General features: G+C 39.0%; 1 protein-coding gene across 3 annotated transcripts in view; it reads right to left on the bottom strand.

The window, feature by feature from the left end:
- Nucleotides 1-20,821, bottom strand: part of TAF4B (TATA-box binding protein associated factor 4b) — a gene marked incomplete at both ends in the record, with an annotated part of 121,926 nt that overhangs the window by 14,475 nt on the left and 86,630 nt on the right. For all 3 annotated transcript variants that reach the window (XM_079717377.1, XM_079717378.1, XM_079717379.1), the window contains one exon: nucleotides 489-599. In XM_079717377.1, the coding sequence (XP_079573503.1) occupies nucleotides 489-599 (111 nt within the window). The remainder of the gene's footprint in view (nucleotides 1-488; nucleotides 600-20,821) is intronic.

Below are 20,821 nucleotides of genomic sequence, written 5' to 3'. Positions count from 1 at the left end.
GAAATTCATAATCTCACAGAAGAGAAAACACGCACGCGAGGAGCAGAGAATGATTAATGCCGTGCAAACACATTATGTGCTGAGAAAAGAAGTCAGTGTGGGTATGTAGAGTCAAGGTTCATGATAGAAATGAGAGTGCAGACTTGATTTTAACAGATGAGCTGGATTTAGATACATAGCGGGGAGAAAATTACATAAAACTGCCTGAAAGAGTGCACAGAAGAAACTGAGATAGTGAGATTCAGTATGACTAGAGATGGGGGATAGGAAAAAGTATAAAATAAGTAATTAGTAGGAGTAATGTTCAAGGTGATATATATTTTTAAAAACAAGCAAAAATTAAGATTTTATAAAGAGGCAAAGGAGAGTTTTAACAAGTATTTGACAGCAACAGTGTGCAAGGCAGAGTAAATTTGCATTCTTTGCTTCCTTTAGGCTTGCTTTTTTGACATGAAAAATAAAATAACAAAGAAACATTATTTCAATACCTCACTTCCAGACCCGGATTCTAGTGGTCTCTTCTTCCTTGGTCCAATAGCTGCAAGAGCTGTGAGATTAGCATCTCTATGCTGTATCTGCGCGAGCTCCAACTGTTGTAACTAGAAGATGGAATTAAAAAAAAAGAAAAAAATCAATGTTTACACACAGTGATGCTCAAAGGGGGAAAGAAACTGATCACTAAGCCCACTTCTCTGTTCTTTACCAAATACGTGACAGTGTAAAATAAACATGAGATTTCCCTAACAGCCAAAGGTACATCATTTCTTGATTCCTTTCCTCTAACAAACTCTTTATTCCTGAATCTCTAAATAGAAGAGGCAGAATTTAGGTAAGGAAGAAGTATGGAATAGAAGAAAAAGAAGAAAAGAAACACCCCTAGAGCTTAAGCTCTCCTTAGTTTAGGCACAGGTTAAGAAATGCCTGAAGAATAAGTTGAACGGTAAATTGGAGGGAAAGTGGCCAAAATATAGTCAAACTTTTTGGAATAAGAGAGAATGGCAGTTGGCCCTTGAACAACAAATGTGGGGGGTAGAGGCGCGGACCCTCTATGCAGTAGAAAGTTCACATGTAACTTATCGTTGGCTCTCCACATCCGAGGTTCCTCCATATCCACGTGTCTGCATCCATTAATTCAACCAACTGTGAATCGTGTAGCACTGTAGTAGGTACTTAGTGAAAAAAATATGCATATAAGTGAACCCACGCAATTCAAACCTGTGTTGTTCAAAGGTCAAGGGTACTTAAAAATAGTGTCTGTATATTATAGGAAACAGTTCTATGCTGTATGATTTACAAAGCACTTCCTTAAAATTAACTCATTTAACTCTTACAATGACACTGAAAGGTATATATTAATTGCTATAATAACATGAAAATTATACATATACTTTTTTAATAACTAAGGGAGAAAGTGAGGTTTTAAGAGATTGGGAAAACTTCATAAAGGTCACACAAATAATAAGTGGTAGAAACAGAACTCAGAGCCAAGTGTTCTCATTATATATCTTTTCAATATATTACACTTTCTTATGGATTTACTCTGTATCTGTCTTCATGTCAACAACTGAAAGTGAGTTAGTATTGTTTTGTTGTACAGCTTTCATTATGCCTAACCCAAATGACCAAATCTACAAGGTATAATTTTTTAGTATTTGGGCACTAAACTATTCAGGGGTACCCATCAAAGATGCCTCATTAATGTAGATAAATTTAAGATATTAAAACTGGGAAATAAATGTATGAAACGTAGCATCATTTCACCAAGGCAAGTAAGTGTCAAATGGTATTCTTTAAAAAAAAACAAGGTGAAGAAGTCAAAGTAAAATATCACCACACAGGTCCTTAAGTTTTTCTGGAAAAGGAAGCAGGTTTAATTCCCACCGAAATCTTATTACTGTGGAGAAGAAGGAAGAAAGAACCTGGCACTGGTTGCTAGATAAATATTCAAACAAGATCAGACTCCAAGATAGTCAACTGAAAGTAGCCTATTGGGGAACCATAACTGTATCCTGAGAATATTTTTCTAAAAGAACACTAACTAAATTTTTGACATTAAAGAAAAAAAGCCTAGATGAAAGAAACAAACAATTTATGATGAAATAGGCAGTCTCAGAGAGACATAAAGTAAAGATCACTTCAAATTATTTTATAATATCAGAGGACAGACAAAGAATAAGCCATAGGTAACTGAATCCAGCAAAGCAGAAAACACTTAACTAAAGAAAATGAACTAGGAGCCATTTTCCATTTGTTCCCCAAATTACAGGACAGAAATCCTTCATTTAAATTGTGTATTTACTTATATATAACTTGCTAAAAAACTATTTTCAGGAGTTAAAAACCATCTTTTCTTAATGCTGGCCTTTTAAATAAAATATATAGTTTTAGAGCCTGATGCTGTCACAACATAGAACTTGTAGGTGACAAAATATAATTTTAATTAATCTACCCTGCAGCACAAATCAAACAACAAGCTATATTTTAGTCTTTCCCTGTAGAGAAATGGCTTCTGCATGATAGTCACACCAAATAAATAGTTTCAAAATTGACCTGTCATCAAATTCCACTACCTATATAGTAAAACATTTTCTTTCACTCTGTAAATTACACTTTGGTTTTCAGAAATCTCAAAAACGTTTTAGAAAATTTTGCAAAACTCTTAACAAAAATGAAAACTGACAATAGGTTGGTTGTATTTACAATTAACTTTCTTAAAAACAATGTATTTTGGGGCTTCCCTAGTGGCGCAGTGGTTGAGAGTCCGCCTGCCAATGCAGGGGACACGGGTTCGTGCCCCAGTCCAGGAAGATCTCACATGCCGCAGAGTGGCTGGGCCCGTGAGCCATGGCCGCTGTGCCTGCGCGTCTGGAGCCTGTGCTCCGCACAGTACAAGAGGGAGAGGCCACAACAGTGAGAGGCCCACGTACCGCAAAACAAACAAACAAACAAAAAAAACAATGTATTTTGGCCAGCACAATATAGAAAAACTATGGACTTCTTTTTTTAACATCTTTATTGGAATATAATTGCTTTACAATGGTGTGTTAGTTTCTGCTTTATAACAAAGTGAATCAGCTATACATATACACATATCACCATATCTCCTCCCTCTTGCGTCTCCCTCCTACTCTCCTTATCCCACCCCTCTAGGTGGTCACAAAGCACCGAGGTGATCACCCTGTGCCATGCGGCTGCTTCCCACTAGCTATCTATTTTTTATTTGGTAGTATATATAAATCCATGCCACTTTCTCACTTCGTCCCATTTACCCTTCCCCCTCCCCTTGTGCTCCAGTCCATTCTCTATGTCTGCGTCTTTATTCCTGTCCTGCCCTTAGGTTCTTCAGAACCTTTTTTTTTTAGATTCCATATAAATGTGTTAGCATATGGTATTTTTCTTTTTCTGACTTACTTCACTGTGTATGACAGACTCTAGGTCCATCCACCTCACTACAAATAACTCAGTTTCGTTTCCTTTTATGGCTGAGTAATATTCCAGTGTATATATGTGCCACTTCTTCTTTATCCATTCATCTGTCGATGGACACTTAGGTTGCTTCCATGTCCTGGCTAATGTAAATAGAGATGCAATGAACATTGTGCTACATGACTCTTCTTGAATTATGGTTTTCTCTGCATATATGCCCACTAGTGGGATTGCTGGGTCATATGGTAGTTCTATTTTTAGTTTTTTAAGGAACCTCCATACTGTTCTCCATAGTGGCTGTATCAACTTACATTCCCACCAACAGTGCAAGAGGGTCCCCTTTTCTCCACACCCTCTCCAGCATTAACTGTTTCTAGATTTTTTGATGATGGCAATTCTGACTGGTGTGAGGTGATTACCTCACTGTAGTTTTGATTTGCATTTCTCTAATGATTAGTGATGTTGAGCGTTCTTTCATGTGTTTGTTGGCAGTCTGTATATCTTCTTTAGAGAAATGTCTATTTAGGTCTTCTGCCCATTTTTGGATTGGGTTGTTTTTTTCATATTGAGCTGCATGACCTGCTTGTAAATTTTGGAGATAAATCCTTTGTCAGTTGCATCGTTTGCAAATATTTTCTCCCATTCTGAGGGTTGTCTTTTCGCCTTGTTTATGGTTTCCTTTGCCCTGCAAAAGCTTTTAAGTTTCATTAGGTCTCATTTGTTTATTTTTATTTCCATTTCTTTAGGAGGGGGGTCAAAAAGGATCTTGATGTGATTTATGTCATAGAGTGTTCTGCCTATGTTTTCCTCTAAGAGTTTTATAGTGTCCGCCCTTACATTAGGTCTTTAATCCATTTTGAGTTTATTTTTGTGTATGATGTTAGGGAGTGTTCTAATTTCATTCCTTTACATGTAGCTGTCCAGTTTTCCCAGCACCACTTATTGAAGGGGATCTCTTTTCTCCAATGTATATTCTTGCCTCCTTTATCAAAAATAAGGTGACCATGAGATTGGTTCAAGATAGCAGAGTAGAAGGATGTGCTCTTACTTCCTCTTGCGAGAGCACCAGAATCACAACTAACTTCTGAACAATCATCGACAGGAAGACACTGGAACTCACCAAAAAAGATACCCCACACCCAAAGACAAAGGAGAAGCCACAATGAGATGGTAGGAAGGGCACAATCACAATAAAATCAAATCCCATAACTGCTGCGTGGGTGACTCACAAACTGGAGAACACTTATACCACAGAAGTCCACCCACTGGAGTGAAGGTTCTGAGCCCCACGTCAGGCTTCCCAACCTGGGGGTCTGGCAACGGGAGGAGGAATTCCTAGAGAATCAGACTTTGAAGGCTAGCGAGATTTGATGGCAGGACTTCGACAGGACTGGGAGAAACAGAGACTAGACTCTAGGAGGGCACACACAAAGTAGTGTGGGAATCGGGACACAGGGAAAGGAGCAGTGACCCCATAGGAGACTGAACCAGACCTACTTGCCAGTGTTGGAGGGTCTCCTTCAGAAGCAGGGGTGGCTGTGTCTCACCGTGAGGATAAGGACACTGGCAGCAGAAGTTCTGGGAAGTACTCCTTGGTGTGAGCCTTCCCAGAGTCCGCCATTAGCCCCACCAAAGAGCCCTGCTAGGCTCCAGTGTTGGGTCGCCTCAGGTCAAACAACCAGCAGGGAGGGAACCCAGCCCCACCCATCAGCAGTCAAGAGGATTAAAGTTTTACTGAGATCTGCCCACCAGAGCAACAGCCAGTTCTACCCACCACCAGTCCCTCCCACCAGGAAACTTGCACAAGCCTCTTAGATAGCCTCATCCACCAGAGGGAAGACAGCAGAAGCAAGATGAACTACAATCCTGCAGCCTGTGGAACAAAAACCACATTCAAAGAAAGATAAACAAGATGAAAAGGCAGAGGGCTATGTACCAGATGAAAGAACAAGATAAAGCCCCAGAAAAACAACTAAATGAAGTGGAGATAGGCAACCTTCCAGAAAAATAATTCAGAATAATGACACTGAAGATGATCCAGGACCTCGGAAAAAGAATGGAGGCAAAGATCGAGAAGATGCAAGAAATGTTTAACAAAGACCTAGAAGAATTAAAGAACAAACAGAGATGAACAGTACAATAAGTGAAATGAAAAATACACTAGAAGGAATCAATAGCAGAATAAATGAGGCAGAAGAATGGATAAGTGACGTGGAAGACAGAATGGTAGAATTCACTGCTGTGGAAAAGAATAAAGAAGAAAGAATGAAAAGAAATGATGACAGCCTAAGACACCTCTGGGACAACATTAAATGCAACAACATTCACATTATAGGGGTCTAGAAGGAAAAGAAAGAGAGAAAGGACCCGAGAAAATATTTGAAGATATTATAGTCAAAAACTTCCCTAACATGAGAAAGGAAATAACCACCCAAGTCCAGAGAGCGCACAGTCCCATACAGGATAAACCCAAGGAGAAACACGCCGAGACACATAGTAATCAAATTGGCAAAAATTAAAGACAAAGAAAAATTATTGAAAGCAGCAAGGGAAAAATGAAATATAACATACAAGGGAACTCCCATGAGGTTAACAGCTGATTTCTCAGCAGAAACTCTACAAGCCAGAAGGGAATGGCAAGATATACTTAAAGTGATGAAAGGGAAGAACCTACAACCAAGATTACCCTACCCAGCAAGGATCTCATTCAGATTCAATGGAGAAATCATAAGCTTTACAGACAAGCAAAGGCTAAGAGAATTCAGCACCACCAAACCAGCTCTAGAGCAAATGCTGAAAGAACTTCTCTACGTGGGAAACACAAGAGAAGAAAAGGACCTACAAAAACAAACCCAAAACAACTAAGAAAATGGTAATAGGAACATACATATCGATAATTACCTTAAACATGAATGGATTAAATGTTCCAAACAAAAGACACAGGCTCGCTGAATGGATACAAAAACAAGACCTGGGCTTCCCTGGTGGCACACTGGTTGGGAGTCCACCTGCCAATGCAGGGGACGCGGGTTTGTGACCTGGTCGAGTAGGATCCCACATGCCGTGGAGCAGCTGGGCCCATGAGCCATGGCCACTGTGCCTGCGCGTCCAGAGCCTGTGCTCCGCGACGGGAGAGGCCCGTGTACCGCAAAAGAAACAAAACAAAACAAAAGAAGACCCATATATATGCTGTCTACAAAAGACCCACTTCAGACCTAGGGACACATACAGAATGAAAGTGAGGGGATGGAAAAAGATATTCCATGCAAATGAAAATCAAAAGACAGTTGGAGTTACAATACTCGTATCAGATAAAATAGACTTTAAAATAAAGAATGTTACAAGAGACAAGGAAGGACACTACATAATAATCAAGGGATCAATCCAAGAAGAAGATATAACAATTATAAATATATAGGCACCCAACAAAGGAGCACCTCAATACATAAGGCAACTGCTAATAGCTATAAAAGAGGAAATTGACAGTAACACAATAATAGTGGGGGACTTTTTTAACACCTCACTTACACCAATGGACAGATCATCCAAACAGAAAATTAATAAGGAAACACAATCTTTAAATGACACAATAGACCAGGTAGATTTAGTTGATATTTAAAGGAGATTCCATGCAAAAACAGCTAATTACACTTTCTTCTCAAGTGTGCATGGAACACTCTCCAGGGTAGATCACATCTTGGGTCACAAATCAAGCCTCAGTAAATTTAAGAAAATTGAAATCACATCAAGCATCTTTTCTGACCACAATGCTATGAGATAACAAATCGATTACAAGGAAAAAAACGTAAAAAACACAAACACATGGAGGCTAAACAGTACGTTACTAAATAACCAAGAGATCACTGAAGAAATCAAAGAGGAAATCAAAAAATACCTAGAGACAAATGACAATGAAAAAACAACAATCCAAAACCTATGGGATGCAGCAAAAGTAGTTCTAAGAGGGAAGTTTATAGTAATATAAGCCTACGTCAAGAAACAAGAAACATCTCAAATGAACGATCTAAACTTACACCTAAAGTAACTAGAGAAAGAAGAACAAACAAAACCCAAAATTAGCAGACAGAAAGAAATCATAAAGAGCAGAAATAAATGCAAAAGAAATGAAGGAAACAATAGCAAAGATCAATAAAACTAAAAGCTGGTTCTTTGAAAAGATAAACAAACTTGATAAACCATTAGCCAGACTCATCAAGAAAAAGAGGGAGAGGACTCAAATCAATATAATTAGAAATGAAAAAGGAGAAGTTACAACAGACACTGCAGAAATACAAAGCATCATAAGAGACTACTACAAGCAACTCTATGCCAATAAAATGGACAACTTGGAAGAAATGGACAAATTCTTAGAAAGGTACAACCTTCCAAGATTGAACTAAGAAGAAATTGAAAATATGAACAGACCAATCACAAGTAATGAAATTAAAACTGTGATTAAAAATCTTCCAACAAACAAAAGTCCAGGACCAGATGGCTTCACAGGTGAATTCTATCAAACATTTAGAGAAGAGCTAACACCCACCCTTCTAAAACTCTTCCAACAAACTGCAGAGGAAGGAAAACCCCAAACTCATTCTATGAGGCCACCATCACCCTGATACCAAAATCAGACAAAGATGTCACAAAGAAAGAAAATTACAGACCAATATCACTGATGAATATAGATGCAAAAATCCTCAACAAAATACTAGCAAACACAATTCAACAACACATTAAAAGGATCATACCCCATGATCAAGTGGGATTTATCCCAGAGATGCAAGGATTCTTCCATATACGCAAATCAATCAATGTGATACACCATATTAACAAATTGAAGAAGTAAAACCATATGATCATCTCAATAGATGCAGAAAAAGCTTTTGACAAAATTCAACACTCATTTATGATAAAACTCTCCAGGAAGTGGGCATAGAGGGAACCTACCTCAACATAATAAAGGCCATATATGACAAACTCACAGTAAACATCATTCTCAATGGTGAAAAACTGAAAGCATTTCTTTCAAGATTAGGAGCAAGACAAGGATGTCTACTGTCACCACTATTATTCAACATAGTTTTGGAAGTCCTAGCCACGGCAATCAGAGAAGAAAAAGAAAGAAAAGGAATACAAATTGGAATAGAAGTAAAACTGTCACCGTTTGCAGATGACATGATACTATACATAGAGGATCCTAAAGATGCCAGCAGAACACTACTAGAGCTAATCAATGAATTTGGTAAAGTTGGAGGATACAAAATTAATGCACAGAAATCTCTTGCATTCCTATACACTAATGATGAAAAATGTGACAGAGAAATTAAGGAAACACTCCCATTTACCATTGCAACAAAAAGAATAAAATACTTAGGAATAAACCTACCGAGGGAGACAAAAGACCTGTATGCAGAAAACTATAAGACACTGATGAAAGAAATGAAAGATGATACAAACAAATGGAGAGATATACCACGTTCTTGGATTGGAAGAATCAATACTGTGAAAATGACTATATTACCCAAAGCAATCTACAGATGCAATGCAATCCCTATCAAATTACCAGCGGCATTTCTTACAGAACTAGAAAAAAAAATCTTAAAATTTTTATGGAGACAAAAAAGACCCCAAATATCCAAAGCAGTCTTGAGGGAAAAAACCGGAGCTGGAAGAATCAGACTCCCTGACTTCAGACTATACTACAAAGCTACAGTACTCAAGACAATATTGTATTGGCACTAAAACAGAAATATAGATAAATGGAACAGGATAGACAGCCCAGACATAAACCCATGCACCTATGGTCAACTAATCTATGACAAAGGAGGCAAGGATATACAATGGAGAAAAGAGAGTCTCTTCAGTAAGTGGTGCTGGGAAAACTGGACAGCTACATGTAAAAGAATGAAATTAGAACACTCCCTAACACCATACACAAAAATAAACTTAAAATGGATTCGAGACCTAAATGTAAGACCGGACACTATAAAACTCTTACAGGAAGAACACTCTGACATAAATCACCGCAAGATCTTTTTTGATCCACCTCCTAGAGTAATGGAAATAAAAACAAAAGTAAACAAATAGGACCTAATGAAACTTAAAAGCTTTTGAAAAGCAAAGGAAACTACAAATAAGATGATAAGACAACCCTCAGAATGGGAGAAAATATTTGCAAACTAACGGGCAAAGAATTAATCTCCAAAATATATAAACAGCTCATGGAGCTCAATATTAAAAAAAAACCCAGCCAATCCAAAAATGGGCAGAAGACCTAAACAGACATTTCTCCAAAGAAGACATACAGATGGCCAAGAAGCACATGAAAAGCTGCTCAACGTCACTAATTATTAGAGAAATGCAAATCAAAACTACAATGAGGGGCTTCCCTGGTGGAGCAGTGGTTGAGAGTCCGCCTCCCAATGCAGGGGACACGGGTTCGTGCCCCGGTCCGGGAAGATCCCACATGCCGCGGAGCAGCTGGGCCCGTGAGCCATGGCCACTGAGCCTGCGTGTCCGGAGCCTGTGCTCCGCAACGGGAGAGGCCACAGCAGTGAGAGGCCTGCGTACTGCAAAAAAAAAAAAAAAAAAAAAAAAAACTACAATGAGGTATCACCTCACACCAGTTGGAATGGGCATCATCAGAAAATCTACAAACAACAAATGCTGGAAAGGGTGTGGAGAAAAGGGAACCCTCTTGTACTGTTGGTGGGAATGTAAATTGATACAGCCACTATGGAGAACAGTATGGAGGTTCCTTAAAGAACTAAAAATAGAATTACCATATGACCCAGCAATCCCACTACTGGGCATATACCCAGAGAAAATCATAATTCAAAAAGACACATGCACATCAATGTTCACTGCAGCACTATTTACAATAGCCAGGTCATGGAAGCAACCTAAATGCCCACTGACAGATGAATGGATAAAGAAGATGTGCTACACATATACAATGGAATATTACTCAGCCATAAAAAGGAACGAAATTGGGTCATTTGTAGAGATGTGGATGCATCTAGAGATTGTCATACAGAGTGAAGTAAGTCAGAAAGAGAAAAACAAATATTGTATATTAACGCATATATGTGGAACCTAGAAAATGGTACAGATGAACCAGTTTCTAGAGCAGAAATTGAGACAGAGAAGTAGAGAAAAAATGTATGGACACCAAGTGGGGAAAGAGGCAGGGGATGGGGGTTGTGGTGTGATGAACTGGGAGATTGGGACTGACATATATACACTACTATGTATAATATGGATAACTAATAAGAACCTGCTGTATAAAAAGATCAATAAAATAAAATTCAAAAAAAAAGAAAGTGGCCATATGTGCATGGGTTTATCTTTGGGCTTTCTATCCTGTCCCACTGATCTATATTTCTGATTTTGTGCCAGTACAATATTGTCTTGGTTACTGTAGCTTTGTAGTATAGTCTGAAGTCAGGGAGCCCGATTCCTCCAGCTACGTTTTTCTTTCTCAAGATTGCTTTGGCTATTCGGTATCTTCTGTGTTTCCATACAAACTGTGAAATTTTTTGTTCTAGTTCTGTGAAAAATGCCATTGGTAGTTTGATAGGGATTGTGTTGAATCTGTAGATTGCTTTGGGTAGTATAGTCATTTTCACAATATTGATTCTTCCAATCCAAGAACATGGTATATCTCTCCATCTATCTGCATCATATTTAATTTCTTTCATCCGTGTCTTACAGTTTCCTGAGTACAGGTCTTTTGTCTCCTTACGTACATTTATTCCTAGGTATTTTATTCTTTTTGTTGCAATGGTAAATGGGAGTGTTTCCTTAATTTCTCTTTCAGATTTTTCATCATTAGTGTATAGGAATGCAAGAGATTTCTGTGCCTTAATTTTGTATCCTGCTACTCTACCAAATTCATTGATTTGGTCTAGCAGTTTTCTGGTAGCATCTTTAGGATTCTTTACTTATAGTACAATGTTATCTGCAGACAGTGACAGCTTTACTTTTTCTTTTCTGATTTGGAGTCCTATTATTTCTTTTCCTTCTCTGAGGGCTGTGGCTAAAGCTTCCAAAACTATGCTGAATAATAGTGGTGAGTGTGGGCAACCTTGTCTTGTTCCTGATCTTAGTGGAAACGGTTTCAGTTTTTCACCATTGAGAACGATGTTGGCTGTGGGTTTGTCATATATAGCCTTTATTATGTTGAGGTAAGCTCCCTGTATGCCTACTTTCTGGAGTGTTTTTATAATAAATGGGTGGCGAATTTTGTGGAAAGCTTTTTCTGCATCTATTGAGATGATCATATGGTTTTTATCCTTCAGTTTGTTAATATGGTGCATCACATTGATTGATCTGCGTATATTGAAGAATCCTTGCATCCCTGGGATAAACCACACTTGATCATGTTGTATGATCCTTTTAATGTGCTGTTGGATTCTGTTTGCTAGTATTTTGTTCAGGATTTTTTTGCATCTATGTTCTTCAGTGATATTGGCCTGAAGTTTTCTTTCTTTGTGACACCTTTGCCTGGTTTTGGTATCAGGGTGATGGTGGCGTCGTAGAATGAGTTTGGGAGTGTTCCTCCCTCTGCCATATTTTGGTAGAGTTTGAGAAAGACAGGTGTTAGCTCTTCTCTAAATGTTTGATAGAATTTGCCTGTGAAGCCATTTGGTCCTGGGCTTTTGTTTGTTGGAAGATTTTTAATCAGAGTCTCAATTTCAGTGCTTGTGATTGGTCTGTTTACATTTTCTACTTCTTCCTGGTTCAGTCTTGGAAGGTTGTGGTTTTCTAAGAATTTGTCCATTTCTTCCAGGTTGTCCATTTTATTGGCATATAGTTGCTTGTAGTAGCCTCTTAGGATGCTTTGTATTTCTGCAGTGTAAGTTGTTACTTCTCTTTTTTCATTTCTAATTCCATTGATTTGGGTCTTCTCCCTGTTTTTCTTGATGAGTCTGGCTAATGGTTTGTCAATTTTGTTTATCTTCTCAAAGAACCAGCTTTTAGTTTTACTGATCTTTGCTATTGTTTCCTTCATTTCTTTTTCATTTATTTCTGCTCTGATCTTTACGATTTCTTTCCTTCTGCTAACTTTGGGGTTTTTTTGTTTTACTTTCTCTAATTGCTTTAGCTGTAAGGCTAGGTTGTTTATTTGAGATGTTTCATGTTTCTTGTTTCTTGAGGTAGGATTGTATTGCTATAAACTTCCCTCTTAGAACTACTTTTGCTCCATCCCATAGGTTTTGGGTCATCGTGTTTTCACTGTAATTTGTTTCTAGGTATTTTTTGATTTCCTCTTTGATTTCTTCAGTGATCTCTTAGTTATTAAGTAGTGTATTGTTTAGCCTCCATGTGTTTGTATTTTTTACAGATTTTTTCCTGTAATTGATATCTAGTCTCATAGTGTTGTGGTCGGAAAAGATATTTGATACGCTTTCAATTTTCTTAAATTTACCAAGGCTTGATTTGTAACACAAGATATGATCTATCCTGGAGAATGTTCCATGAGCACTTGAGAAGAAAGTGTATTCTATTCTTTTTGGATGGAATGTCCTATAAATATCAATTAAGTCCATCTTGTTTAATGTATCATTTAAATCTTGTGTTTCTGTATTTATTTTCATTTTAGATGATCTGTTCATTGGTGAAAGTGGGGTGTTAAGGTCCCCTACTATGATTGTGTTACTGTTGATTTCCCCTTTCATGGCTGTTAGCATTTGCCTTATGTATTGAGGTGCTCCTATGTTGGGTGCATAAATATTTACAACTGTTATATCTTCTTCTTGGATGGATCCCTTGATCATTATGTAGTGTCCTTCTTTGTCTCTTGTAGTAGTCTTTATTTTAAAGTCCATTTTTTCTGATATGAGAATTGCTACTTCAGCTTTCTTTTGATTTCCATTTAAATGGAGTGTCTTTTTTTCATCCCCTCACTTTCAGTCTGTATGTGTCCCTAGGTCTGAAGTGGGTCTCTTGTAGACAGCATATATATATATGGGTCTTGTTTTTGTATACATTCAGTCAGTCTATGTCTTTTGGTTGGAGCATTTAATCCATTTACATTTAAGGTAATTATTGATATGTATGTTCCTATTTCCATTTTCTTAATTGTTTTGGGTTTGTTATTGTAGGTCTTTTCCTTCTCTTGTGTTTCCTGCCTAGAGAAGTTCCTTTAGCATTTGTTGTAAAGCTGGCTTGGTGGTGCTGAATTCTCTTAGCTTTTGCTTGTCTGTAAAGGTTTTAATTTCTCCATCAAATCTGAATGAGATCCTTGCTGGGTAGGGTAATGTTGGTTGTAGGTTTTTCCCTTTCTTCACTTTAAATATGCCCTGCCACTCCCTTCTGGCTTGCAGAGTTTCTGCTGAAAGATCAGCTATTAACCTTATGGGAATTCCCTTGTATATTGTTTGTTGTCCCCCCCTCTTTTTTTTTAGTGGTATGCGGGCCTCTCACTGTTGTGGTCTCTCCCATTGCGGAGCACAGGCTCCGGACACACAGGCTCAGCGGCCATGGCTCACAGGTCTAGCCGCTCTGTGGCATGTGGGCTCTTCCCAGACTGGGGCACAAACCCGTGTCCCCTGCATCAGCAGGCGGATTCTCAACCACTGCGGCACCAGGGAAGCCCCCCTTGCTGCTTTTAATATTTTTTCTTTGTATTTAATTTTTGATAGTTTGATTAATATGTGTCTTGGCGTGTTTCTCCTTGGATTTATCCTCTATGGGACTCTCTGCCCCTTCTGGACTTGGGTGGCTATTTCCTTCCCCATATTAGGGATGTTTTCAACTGTAATCTCTTCCAATATTTTCTTAGTCCCTTTCTTTTTCTCTTCTTCTTCTGGGACCTGAATAATTTGAATGTTGGTGCGTTTAATGTTGTCCCAGAGGTTTCTAAGACTGTCCTCAATTCTTTTCATTCTTTTTTTCTTTATTCTGCTCTGCAGTAATTTTTTCCACTATTTTATCTTCCAGGTCACTAATCTGTTCTTCTGCCTCAGTTATTTTGCTATTGATTCCTTCTAGAGAATTTTTAATTTCATCTATTGTGTTGTTCATCATTGTTTGTTTGCTCTTTAGTTCTTCTAGGTCCTAGTTAAACGTTTCTTCTATTTTCTCCATTCTAGTTCCAAGATTTTGGATCATCTTTACTATCACCACTCTGAATTCTTTTTCAGGTAGACTGCCTATTTCCTCTTCATTTGTTTGGTCTGGTGGGGTTTTACCTTGCTCCTTCATCTGCTGTATGTTTCTCTGTCTTCTCACTTTGCTTAACTTCCTGTGTTGGGGTCTCCTTTTCACATGCTGCAGGTTCGTAGTTCCTGTTGTTCTTGGTGTCTGCCCCCAGTGGGTAAGGTTGGTTCAGTGGGTTGTGTAGGCTCCCTGGTGGAGGGGACTGGTGCCTGTGTTCTGATGGATGAGGCTGGATCTTGTCTTTCTGGTGGGCAGGTCTGCATCCAGTCGTGTGTTTTGCGCTGTCTGTGCCCTTATTATGATTTTAGGCAGCCTCTCTGCTAATGGGTGGGGTTGAGTTCCTGTCTTGCTAGTTGTTTGGCATAGGGTGTCCAGCACTGTAGCTTTCTGGTCATTGAGTGGAGCTGGGTCTTAGCGTTGTGATGGAGATCTCTCGGAGAGCTTTTGCTGTTTGATATTATGTGGAGCTGGGAGGTCTCTGGTGGACCAATGTCCTGAACTTGGCTCTCCCCCCTCAGAGGCACAGGCCTGACACCCAGCTGGAGCACGAAGACCCTGTCAGCCACATGGATCAGAAGAAAAGGGAGAAAAAAAGAAAGAAAGAAAGAAAAAATAAAATAAAATAAAGTTTTTAAAATAAAAAATTATTAAAATGTAATTTAAAAAAAGGAAAGAAAAGAAAAAACGGACAGACAGAACCCTAGGACAAATGGTAAAAGCAAAGCTATAGAGACAGAATCATACAAGAAGCATACACATACACACTCACAAAAAGAGAAAAAGGAAAAAAATATATATTTTGTGCTCTCACAGTCCACTGCCTCAATTCTGGGATGATTCGTTGTCTCTTCAGATATCCCACAGATGCAGAGTACATCAAGTCGATTGTGGAAATTTAATCCGCTGCTCCTGAGGCTGCTGGGAGAGATTTCCCTTTCTCTTCTTTGTTTGCACAACTCCTGTGGTTCAGCTTTGGATTTGGCCCCGCTTCTGCGTGCAGGTTGCCTGAAGACGTCTGTTTCCGTTCAGACAGGATGGGGTTAAAGGAGTGGCTGATTAGGGGGCTCTGGCTCACTGAGGCCGGGGGGAGGGAGGGGTACGGAATGCGGGATGAGCCTGGACATTGCAACAGCCTGAGGTGCGCCGTGTGTTCTCCCGGAGAAGTTGTCTCTGGATCACGGGACCCTGGCAGTGGTGGGCTGCACAGCCTCCTGGGAGGGGAGGTGTGGACAGTGACCTGTGCTTGCACACAGGCTTCATGATGGCTGCAGCAGCAGCCTTAGCCTTTGATGCCCATCTCTGGTGTCTGCGCTGATAGCCGTGGCTCGTGCCCGTCTCTGGAGCTCGTTTAGGCAGTGCTCTGAATCTCCTCTCATCGTGCACCCCAAAACAATGGTCTCTTGCCTCTTAGGCAGGTCCAGAGTTTTTCCCGGACTCCCTCCCGGCTAGCTGTGGCACACTAGCCCCCTTCAGGCTGTCTTCACGCAGCCAACCCCAGTCCTCTCCCTGGGATCTGACCTCCAAAGCCATAGCCTCAGCTCCCAGCCCCTGCCCGCCCCGGCGGGTGAGCGGACAAGCCTCTCAGGCTGGTGAGTGCTGGCCAGCACCGATCCTCTGTGTGGGAATCTCTCCACTTTGCTCTCTGCACCCCTGTTGCTGTGCTCTCCTCCGTAGCTCCGAAGCCTCCCTCCCGCCCACACTCGGTCTCCACCAGTGAAGGTGCTTCCTAGTGTGTGGAAGCTTGTCCTCCTTCACAGCTCTCTCCCAGAGGTGCAGGTCCCGTCCCTATTCTTTTGTCTCTGTTTTTTCTTTTTTCTTTTGCCCTACGCAGGTACATGGGGAGTTTCTGGCCGTTTGGGAGGTCTGAGGTCTTCTGCCAGCGTTCAGTAGGTGTTCTGTAGGAGTTGTTCCACATGTAGATGTATTTCTGATGTATTTGTGGGGAGGAAAGTGATCTCCACATCTTACTCTTCTGCCATCTTGAAGGTCTCTGAAAAACTACACACTTTTAACTGGAATAGGAGGATGTTCTGGGCATTAATTTGGAGTTGGCATACACAGTGGGTGAAAATGACATGCAAGCTCAGTTCAGTAAGAACAGCCATTGAATTAGAGGTTTGCTGGTGGAAACAGGATTGCAAGTGACATGCTTATCTACACAGAAAACCTCAAGGTAGATACAAAAAAATGAAACCAAAAAGCCTCCTAGGACTAATGAATGAGTTTAGTAAGGCAACAAGATTCAAGGTCAATACATAGAATAATCATATTTCTAAATATCATTAAGGTAAAGTCTGAAACTTAAATTTTTAAAAATCCTACTTGTAATAGCTTTCCCCAAAATGAAATACTTAGGTATCAATCTAACATGTACAGGTATCTGTATGCTGTAAACCACAAGACGCAGATGAAAGAAATAAAGGAAAATAGAGATAAATGGAGAGACATGCTGCATTCATGGATTGTAAGATTCAACATAGTAAAGATCTCAAATCTCTCCAAATTCATCTACAGATTTAACATGATTCCAATAAAAATTTTTTGTGGATATGGATAAGTTGATTGTAAAACTTATATGGAAACTGAAGAAACTAGAAAAGCTAAATCAATTTTGGGGAGAAAAAGGGAACAAAATGGAAAGAATTATACCATGAAGTTTTAAGAATTACTTATATAAGGCTACAGTAATCAAAATTATGTGTTATTGACAAAGGAATCGACACATAGGTTAATGAAACAGAATAGAGAATCGAGAAATAGATCCACATAAATATGGCCAATTTATTTTTGACCAGGGTGGAAAACAATTCAATTGAGAAAGCACAGTCATTTCAACAAATGGGGCAATTGAACATTCACATGCAAAAAAAATGAATCTTGAACCTCACACCTTATAAATTAACTCAAAATGTCAACTATAAACTTCTAGCAAAAAGCTTAAGGAAAAATCTTTGTGACTTGGGACCCAGAAAAGAATTCTTAGACATGACAGCCAAAGGCAGGTCTATTTTTTTTTAAATTGACAAATTTGACTTCATAAAAATTAAACTTTTGCTCTCTAAAGGACACAGTTAAGAGAATGAAAGAACAAACTAATTTTTCTCTACAAGCTATATGCCTTTTCCTTTTCTTGCCTTATTGTACCAACAATATAATGTTGAATAGTAGTGAAGAAAGCAGACATCCTTGCCTTTTTCCTAATCTTTGGAAGAAAGCATTCAGACTTTTCACCATTAAGAATGATTTTTAGTGGTAGGGTTTTAACAGCTGCCCTTTATCAGACTGAGAAAGTCCCTTCTATTCCAAGATTGCTGAGAGTTTTATTATTAATGGATGTTGAAATCTGCCAAATGTATTTCTACATCAATTGATATAGTCACATGGTTTTTCCTTCTTAGACTATTAATATGTTAGATTTTACTGACTAATTTTTGAATATTGAACCAGCTTTGCATCCCTGGGGTAAAGTGTACTTGGTCAAGATATATTATTATTTTTATATATCACTGGATTTGATTTGCTACTATAGTGGTAAAGATGTTTACATGTATGTTCATGAAGCATATTGGTCTGTAGTGTTCGTTGGTATGCTGATTAGATCAGAGTCACATATAACAAATCTGTAGCTCAAGAGTGGTAATAAGAATTAAACATAGTAATACGGGGTTGCTTTCCTGAGCTCCTCCCTTTCAACCATCTTTCCAGTAATTTCTGGTTCCCTGGGGCTCCTCTTTTTGGCCCTCTGGCCAGAAAGCTGGGGTTTAGTTACTCCTCTTTGCCACATAGTTCTATGACTACGTCCATGTCTAGGGTCCAACAGCAAGAAAAAATGGGGGTGGGGAGTGGAGTAAAAGTGAGATGGCAACCTCACTGCTGGTTCAGAAGTCAGTTTGAATTCTCATCTTCTTCCCCAATTTGCCTACTATTTACTTTTCAAAGCCTTCGAATAGCTGCTCCATGCATTCTGTCCAGGTTTTATAGCTGTGTTCAGTGGCAGAAACAGTATGGAATGTTTTTACTCCATCTTAACTGAAACCATTAAAAACTAGTTTAATCAGAATTCTGACAGCAGGCTTCTGTTATATTATATTCCTATTAGCTTGTACTTCATAAAACTTAAGCCTGCTTGCTCACCTATACCAGCAAACTCTCTCAACTTGGTCCAAAAAGACCTAACAGGCTTGGCAGGTTTTCTTTTAAGGGCACCCTCATTCCTTCCTTAATGGCTAATGAAAAAGGCAGAAGTCTTCATCTCCCTTATCATAGTCTCTCTGATATCAAGTAGAAGTCCCCTAAAATTCAAGTCAGTGCCCTAGAGAGCAACAGAGCAATCGTGGTTGAAAATTATTTTATCTCTGGTGTTTAGTACTTGTCTCTGTTCCTTAAAAGTGTAACTATGGTAGTGTTGACTTTAATCAAGAGCCAAACCACATTAATAGATTACCTTAAAAAATCACACAAGCTCTCAGAGGTAAAACTCAGTAGAGGTACTTCTTGATGTTAAGGACATTATTTTTTAAAAAAACAAAAGATATAGAAAAAATGAAAATTAATGAAAACAGAAACCAAAAGCTTATTAGGCAGAATCAGAGGAGTTACATGAAGAATGAATAAGCTAGAGTCCTAAAGCCAACTCCCTCAACAAATATAGGGACATATTTAACAAAAAGGGCTAAATTATCTAGATAATTATGCTGACATAATGGGAAATCCAAAAATGAGTTTCTTTTTCATGCTCAAGGAAGGCAAGATATAGGGGGAAAACGTAGGCACAGAGAGTACAAAAGATGACAGCAGAGCTGTCCTTCATAACAAATGATCCAAAAATATGAAGTAGTGTCACCTTCAGTCCGATTTCGCTACATACTTTCAGAAAGTATAAAGGTATAAAGCAAAGGAAGGAATTGAGAGGTAAGTTAATGAGCCTGTGCCCTAGAGCCCGTGAGCCACAACTACTGAGCCCTTGTGCCACAACTACTGAAGCCTGCGCGCCTAAAGCCCATGCTCCACAACAAGAGAAGCCACCACAATGAGAAGCATATGCACCACAACAGAGTAGCCCCTGCTCGCTGCAACTAGAGAAAGCCTGCGTGCAGCAACGAAGACCCAACACAGCCAAAAATAAATAACTTAATAAAAAAAAAAGAATGTCCTGCTGAGATTTCATAATTACAGTTAACATAATCTTAAACCAAAGGAAAAAAATTTTGGAACAAGTTCCAAAAAAATCATCTCCCCACCTCACATAAATTCAAGGATACCACAATTCAAACACAGAATCCTTTTTAACACCTTAAAGACAATTATTAAGCAGGCATTCTACCAAATCAGTCACAGGGTCTGATTAATTTTTCTCCCAACCATTAAGGCTAATGTTATCAGGACACTGTCCAGAACACCTGAGATACTTGGCTTGAAGTTTTTTCCTCCATTGATAATTATTTTAATTGAAGTATAGTTGATTTAAAATACTGTGTTACAGTGTTCATTGCAGCTCTATTTATAATAGCCAGGACATGCAAACAACCTAAGTGTCCATCGACAGATGAATGGACAAAGAAGATGTGGCACATATATACAATGGAATATTACTCAGCCGTAAAAAGAAACGAAACTGAGTTATTTGTAGTAAGGTGAATGGACCAAGAGACTGTCACACAGAGTGAAGTAAGTCAGAAAGAGAAAAACAAATACCATATGCTAACACATATATATGGAACCTAAAAAAAAAAAAAAGGGTTCTGACGAACCTACGGGAAGGACAGGAATAAAGACGCAGACATAGAAAATGGACTTGACACGGGGAGGGGGAAGGGTAAGCTGGGATGAAGTGAGAGAGTGGCACGGACATATATACACTACCAAATGTAAAATAGATAGCTAGTGGGAAGCAGCCACATAGCACAGGGAGATCAGCTCGGTGCTTTGTGATCACCTAGAGGGGTGGGATAGGGAGGGTGGGAGGGAGATGCAAGAGGGAGGAGATACGGGGATATATGTATACATATAGCTGATTCACTTTGTTATACAGCAGAAACTAACACACCATTGTAAAGCAATTATACTCCAATAAAGATGTTTAAAAAAAAAAAAAAAATATTGTGTTAGTTTCAGGTGTACAGCAAAGTGGTTCATATATATATATATGTTTTTTTCAGATTATGTTACATCATAGGTTATTACAAGATATTGAATATTGTTCCCTGTGTTATACAGTAAATCCTTGTTGCCA

Source organism: Hyperoodon ampullatus, assembly GCF_949752795.1.
Source record: "Hyperoodon ampullatus genome assembly, chromosome: 13".
NCBI classification, from domain to species: Eukaryota; Metazoa; Chordata; class Mammalia; order Artiodactyla; family Ziphiidae; genus Hyperoodon; species Hyperoodon ampullatus.
This window is presented reverse-complemented; position numbering and strand designations above follow the sequence as displayed.